Here is a 7155-nt window from a genome sequence, read left to right as displayed (position 1 = left end):
TTGATCACAGTAAGTACACTTCTTCAAACAAGCAGCTGTGAGCAAAGTCAGTGCAATCAGGGACAACTACATCTCGATCACAATAAGTACATTTCTTTAAACAAGTCAGTGCTAGCAGGTGAAATAAGTCAGGTGTTAGTTTAGACAAAAGACAGTGGTAGTAAAGGGGGGTAGAAGGATTACTATTATACTATTCCAGGTATTCCTTAAAGAGGTAGGGTTTCAAGTGTCTCCGGAAGGTGGTCAGTGACTCCGCTGTCCTGGCGTCGTGGGGGAGCTTGTTCCACCATTAGGGTGCCAGAGCAGCGAATAGCTTTGACTGGGCTGAGCGGGAACTGTGCTTCCGTAGAGGTAGAGGGGCTAGCAGGCCAGATGTGGATGAACGTAGTGCCCTCGTTTGGGTGTAGGATCAGAGCCTGAAGGTAAGGAGGTGCCGTTCCCCTCACAGCTCCGTAGGCAAGCACCATGGTTTTGTAGTAGATGCGAGCTTCAACTGGAAGTGAGAGAACTTGGGAAGGTTGAACACCAGACGGGCTGCAGCGTTCTGGATAAGTTGCAGGGGTTTATCAGGCTGACAAACTTCATCTTGGTTCCTCTGATTCTGTGTTTCCTAAAAACAAACAACCTCAATCATAACAGTTTACTTTACTTATTAAATAAATAAAAATATTTTAAATAAATACATTTATATATAAATAAATTGTATTAACCTTTATTTCACCAGGTAAATTTTCTGAGAACATAGTCTATAGCACTATTCTAGGAATGCCATTTAAAGCAAACATCTTGTTGTCAAATTGACTGTGGCTGGCGATTGTACCGAGCGCTGACGGATTGTGCCACAGGAGGGGCCGAGTGGCTCCAGTTAATTTGAGTGGCTCCGCGCGCTAACCGATTGTACGTGCCACAGCCTCTGGCACAATCCGCAGTGGCACAATCGTTTAGCACCCAGTCAATTTGACAACAAGAGCCGGGTGTCCGTCTTTTGTTGACCAATAAGAAGGATGCACCATTAGAATGCAATTTTAGGTTCCCCAATAAATAAATAAATATTGTGAAACACTATCATTCCACTATTACTGTAGAAGTATTAAATAATTTTTCTGAAATTACAATGCAACAATATTACATATTTGCACAAAGTAATCTGAAAAATAACCTTACCAGAGTGTGGAATAGGTTGCCTCTCTCTCTCTCTCGCTCTTTCTCTCTCACGCTCACTCTCACTCACACACTCACACATATAGTGTATTTTTGAGGTGGCAGATTGTTTGTATACAGTTTTGTATACCGTTTGTCATAAATGTTTTGTGTCCTCAAAATACCCTCCTCACCCCTCTCCTTCTGCGTCCCAAATGGCACCCTATTGCTGTGGGCTCTGGTCCAAAGTAGAGCACTATATAGGGACTACGGTGCCATTTGGGATGCAGACTTTCTATTAACACTCTGTTGGGGTGTTGTGACACCAGCAAGTTTCAAGTTTCATTGTCACATGCACAAGTACAGTGAAATGCTTACTTGCTAGCACTTTCCCAACAATGAACTACAGTTAAATTAAAGCTGTCACATAGGCTGGCTACTGAAAAGTGTTAAACTCCCCAACACCTCTTAATAGTCAGATCTCTCACTTCTTATGACCCTCTATCATTTTACCATACAACACCATATACTTGTGCTTAAATGAATCCATTTATTCAGATCTTACAGAATCTCATTCAGATAACACTGATGTTAGAGAAATAATGTAGTTGTGATTAAAAGTGTTGGTAAGACAATCAATATAGCAAGATAATCATTTGATCAAAGATATGTCTGCCTATTTCATTACTATGTGCAGCTGCAGTGTTATCGCGTACACACCTAAAACTGTAAACACTAAAGGGGTAGTGGCTAGGGCCTAGGGGTAGGGTGCAGGTAGGGGCTAGGAGAAGGAGCTATGGGTTTCTATTGGATCACCAAGACCTAGTTCTCTTCACTATTTAAGCTTCCTCCAAGACCTAGTTCTCTTCACTATTTAAGCTTCCTCCAAGACCAAGTTCTCTTCACTATTTAAGCTTCCTCTTGGTTTTGTCTCTCAGGGCTGTCATGAACTTGGACAGAGGCGGCTTGGGACTTGAACCTGGCTTTCTGCTGCTTTCAGTGGTCTGAGAGAGAGAGAGAGAAGAGAGAGAGAACCATTTTGAAGTCTTTGATGGATTGAAGTGGGCTCTGCCAATAGCTAGGTTTCCATCCAATTGGCGACAGATTTTCATGTGAATATTCTAAAATCTGCATAAAACAATGTGTTTCCGTCAAATTGACTTGCTGTGGCTAAAAAGCTGTGCGGGAAGTAGTGCACATAAAAATAACTTTTGTGGTTCAATTCCCATGTACCGAATGAAAAATACAAGTTAAATGTGTTTCCAATCACATTTTAAACTCTACTGACGGTTTTGTCACAAAAAATGTTGCATTAGGCTATATATAGCGAATGTGCCCTGTTGGCTAGAGAGCACATGCTCTCTAGCCAACAGCTAGATACAGATACAGTGTAGGTTTAGCATACATGATGAGATTATTATGGACAAAAAGAGCGAGATTCTTTTTATTTGTCATACCAGGATCAAGCTCATCACCGTACACTTTCACCACCCTGTAAAGATCATCATAACTTATTTCATCTGTAGCCTAATAAACTGCATGCTTTCCTGAGTCATAGTTGGAGGACCACACACCATATCACCTGAATCCAAGTTTACTTCCATATGATGGTTATTATATCAATATCTGCGCATAAAGGTGTTTCCACCGCCATTGCTCGCATAATTAATTTTACAGACACAAAAAGATCCCACCTTGCCTAACGTATTTTGTTTTGTCGACATTTGGAAAGTTTACCGACAAATGCATTGTTTCCATCAGGCCTGTCCTGACATTTGTTATCCAACATGTACTTTACTCTCATAGCAAGGTTGGATGGAAACTTGGTTAGTGATCCTAATATACATTATTACATTCTGTAATAAGCTACAGTCTGTCTGAAATGACACCATATTCCTATAGTGCACCAGGGAATAGGGTGTCATTTCAGACAGACTTCAGAGACACACCATGTTAATGTACAGTGTTTGAAAATGTTGCCAATGGTTACGGGGTCAAATGAACTCTGACCTTAACAGAGAGGTTGTCCTGTGTCGTTGATGTCACAGGGTCCTGTTTTTCAGCGGACGGAGGGATGTTGTAGAAAACAGAGGATGAACAGACATAGGAGGGAGAGAAGGAAGAGAGAGGGGAGGAAGGAGAGGAGGAAGAAGGGAGTGATGTGGGGGAGAGGGTGGGAGGAGGAGAGGGTTTGAGGAATTTGATTTCAGGGGCATTGATTGCAGTGCGTTCTATCTTGATGAGCTCTGTTTCAGGAAAGAGAAAAGGAACAGCAGATAAAATGGTTATTTCACGGTCTCAGCTTTTGTCAAACTCCTTTCTACCCGTCTATTTTCACTGATTCCTTCATCCCGTTTTCCAGCCATTCAATCTTACTTATCTTCTTTAGCCCCGGAAGTCTGTGCTTTCTCTTTTTGCTCAGATGAATCCGATGTTTCTGAGCAGAACTGTCCAGAACTCCAAGTGACTGTGAGAGAGAGAGAGAGAGAGAGAGAGAGAGAGAGAAGAGAGAGAGAACCATTTTGAAATCTTTGATGGATTGAAGTGGGCTCTGCCAATAGCTAGGTTTCCATCCAATTGGCAACAGATTTTCATGTGAATATTCTAAAATCTGCATAAAACAATGTGTTTCCGTCAAATTGACTTGCTGTGGCTAAAAAGCTGTGCGGGAAGTAGTGCACATAAAAATAACTTTTGTGGTTAAATTCCCATGTACCGAATGAAAAATACAAGTTAAATGTGTTTCCAATCACATTTTAAACTCTACTGACGGTTTTGTCACAAAAAATGTTGCATTAGGCTATATATAGCGAATGTGCCCTGTTGGCTAGAGAGCACATGCTCTCTAGCCAACAGCTAGATACAGATACAGTGTAGGTTTAGCATACATGATGAGATTATTATGGACAAAAAGAGCGAGATTCTTTTTATTTGTCATACCAGGATCAAGCTCATCACTGTGCACTTTCACCACCCTGTAAAGATCATCATAACTTATTTCATCTGTAGCCTAATAAACTGCATGCTTTCCCGAGTCATAGTTGGAGGACCACACAACATATCACCTGAATCCAAGTTTACTTCGATATGATGGTTATTATATCAATATCTGCGCATAAAGGTGTTTCCACCGCCATTGCTCACATAATTCATTTTACAGACACAAAAAGATCCCACCTTGCCTAACGTATTTTGTTTTGTCGACATTTGGAAAGTTTACCGACAAATGCATTGTTTCCATCAGGCCTGTCCTGACATTTGTTATCCAACATGTACTTTACTCTCATAGCAAGGTTGGATGGAAACTTGGTTAGTGATCCTAATATACATTATTACATTCAGTATTAAGCTACAGTCTGTCTGAAATGACACCATATTCCTATAGTGCACCAGGGAATAGGGTGTCATTTCAGACAGAATTCAGAGACACACCATGTTAATGTACAGTGTTTGAAAATGTTGCCAATGGTTACGGGGTCAAATGAACTCTGACCTTAACAGAGAGGTTGTTCTGTGTCGTTGATGTCACAGGGTCCTGTTTTTCAGCAGACGGAGGGATGTTGTAGAAAACAGAGGACGAAAAGACATAGGAGGGAGAGAAGGAAGAGAGAGGGGAGGGAGGAGAGGAGGAAGAAGGGAGTGATGTGGGGGAGAGGGTGAGAGGAGGAGAGGGTTTGAGGAATTTGATTTCAGGGGCTTTGATTGCAGTGCGTTCTATCTTGATGAGCTCTGTTTCAGGAAAGAGAAAAGGAACAGCGGATAAAATGGTTATTTCATGGTCTCAGCTTTTGTCAAACTCCTTTCTACCCGTCTATTTTCACTGATTCCTTCATCCCGTTTTCCAGCCATTCAATCTTACTTATCTTCTTTAGCCCCGGAACTCTGTGCTTTCTCTTTTTGTTCAGATGAATCCGATGTTTCTGAGCAGAACTGTCCAGAACTCCAAGTGACTGTGAGAGAGAGAGAGAGAGAGAGAGAGAGAGAGAGAGAGAGAGAGAGAGAGAGAGAGAGAGAGAGAGAGAGAGAGAGAGAATAAGAACGAGAGATTCTGAATGTTTCTATCGCAGGTCTCTCCTACCCTGTTCCTGGAGAGCTACCGTCCTGTAGGTGTTCAACCCTAATCTAGAGCACCTGATTTTAATAATTAGCTGGCTGATAAAATGAATCAGATTAGTTACAACTGGGGTTGGAGCAAAAACCTACAGGGGGGGGTAGCTCTCCAGGAACAGGGTTGGAGAGCCCTCTTCTATAGACATAGGCCTACAACCGCACTTTAAATGACTACAATACCCACAATCCTGCAGTGTGGCTCACCTCAACATAGGAGAAGTCAAGAAGGTCCTTTGATTGCGTCCTTATGGGGGACTGAAGTAATTCAACCGAGTCATAGATGTCCTTACATATGGGTCTGGAGTGGTCCAACTCACTCTCCTCCGCTGCATCATTGTCCAATAGTATCTTAGGTTTGATGACAGCAATGGCATCAGCTCCAGTGTCATTGTTGTTGTTTACTTCCTGTTGTCTGTTGTCTGATTGGTTGTCCACAATCTCGTTAGGATCTGATAGAATGAAGCTAACATCCTCATATAAAGAAAGGCCTATGTCCTCGTGGTTCTGTTGAACATCGTTGGGGAGGCGCGACTCTGGTTCAGTCTTTAATTGGTCGCCTTCATCACAACCGTGTTGGCTAGCAGCCTCTGATTGGTAAACGGACGGTGAGGGGGCGGGCATGTCCTTGATGGACAGGAATGGTGACCACTCCTCTCCTGTTAGAATCTCATCCACCAAGCTGATGGGACTGAAGTTGAACTTGAAAGAACTGAAGGAGCTGTAAAATAGAGGGAAGAAAACATGTAAATCAATGGTTTCGTCACAAAATGGCACCCTATTCCCTATATAGCGCAGTACATTTGAACAGGGCCCTGATCAAAAGTAGTGCACTATACACCCTATTCCCTATAAAGTCCACTACATTTGACCACTACATTTGACCAATTAGTGCACTATATAGGGAATAGGGTGCCATTTGGGAAACCAAATATATATTATGTCATCTGTCATGGGTTGATGAAACCAGTGCTCACATTTCTTTAAAAAAAAGTATATCCCTTTGATACAATTTTCACAAGTATGTGGTACATTTTCACAACTCTTAGTACAAAACTCAAAACATATAATCTAAAAGGCAGTTGTTTCAAAACTTTAAGCACATCTTCAATTGACTAAAGTACAACACACAATAACATAGTCACTGTCACCACACTTAATCAGTGTTTCATCTAGAAATACATGTTTCACATTGCAATACATGTTCATATAAAGTAATTGCCTTTCACAATGCAACGCTCACATGACTTTTGATATGATTCTGTTCTCATTTGTTAAAATACATTGTACTATTACTTAATCCAACTGCTCTTAATTGATAATCACTTAACCATTTGGTAAACCTATAGATTACAATTTTGAGAACTACAGAATAAAAATGTATGTTTGTAAAGTATAAACATATAAAGTATGATATACAGTGGGGAGAACAAGTATTTGATACACTGCCGATTTTGCAGGTTTTCCTACTTACAAAGCATGTAGATGTCTGTAATTTTTATCATAGGTACACTTCAACTGTGAGAGACGGAATCTAAAACAAAAATCCAGAAAATCACATTGTATGATTTTTAAGTAATTAATTTGCATTGTATTGCATGACATAAGTATTTGATACATCAGAAAAGCAGAACTTCATATTTGGTACAGAAACCTTTGTTTGCAATTACAGAGATCATACATTTCCTGTAGGTCTTGACCAGGTTTGCACACACTGCAGCAGGGATTTTGGCCCACTCCTCCATACAGATCCTTCAGGTTTCGGGGCTGTCGCTGGGCAATACGGACTTTCAGCTCCCTCCAAATATTTTCTATTGGGTTCAGGTCTGGAGACTGGCTAGGCCACTCCAGGACCTTGAGATGCTTCTTACGGAGCCACTCCTTAGTTGCCCTGGCTGTGTGTTTCGG

The 7155-nt window shown here is 41.3% G+C and overlaps 1 protein-coding gene across 1 annotated transcript; it reads right to left on the bottom strand.

The window, feature by feature from the left end:
* Nucleotides 1-1670: 1670 nt before the first annotated feature.
* Nucleotides 1671-5970, bottom strand: LOC123481241. The gene is made up of 6 exons (XM_045215888.1): nucleotides 5455-5970; nucleotides 5000-5090; nucleotides 4634-4869; nucleotides 3517-3607; nucleotides 3151-3386; nucleotides 1671-2144 (listed from the first exon to the last, which is right to left on the bottom strand). Exons 1-6 carry the CDS (start codon nucleotides 5869-5871, stop codon nucleotides 2046-2048), a joined length of 1170 nt encoding a protein of 389 aa, XP_045071823.1. The 5' UTR covers nucleotides 5872-5970; the 3' UTR covers nucleotides 1671-2045.
* Nucleotides 5971-7155: the final 1185 nt, after the last annotated feature.

The sequence above is a fragment of the Coregonus clupeaformis genome, unplaced genomic scaffold (assembly GCF_020615455.1).
Source record: "Coregonus clupeaformis isolate EN_2021a unplaced genomic scaffold, ASM2061545v1 scaf0544, whole genome shotgun sequence".
NCBI classification, from domain to species: Eukaryota; Metazoa; Chordata; class Actinopteri; order Salmoniformes; family Salmonidae; genus Coregonus; species Coregonus clupeaformis.
Note: the sequence above shows the minus strand (reverse complement) of the source record. Positions and strands in the feature narration are given on the sequence as shown.

Bases quoted from the DNA above. Each gene is read 5' to 3' on its own strand.
- LOC123481241 (XM_045215888.1), bottom strand. From the start codon at position 5,871: ATGCCCGCCCCCTCACCGTCCGTTTACCAATCAGAGGCTGCTAGCCAA. The intron at 5,091-5,454 runs GTGAGCCACACT...TCTCTCTCACAG, and splicing joins TTGACTTCTCCTATGTTGAG to TCACTTGGAGTTCTGGACAG. The intron at 3,608-4,633 runs GTCAGAGTTCAT...TCTCTCTCACAG, and splicing joins AGAACAACCTCTCTGTTAAG to TCACTTGGAGTTCTGGACAG.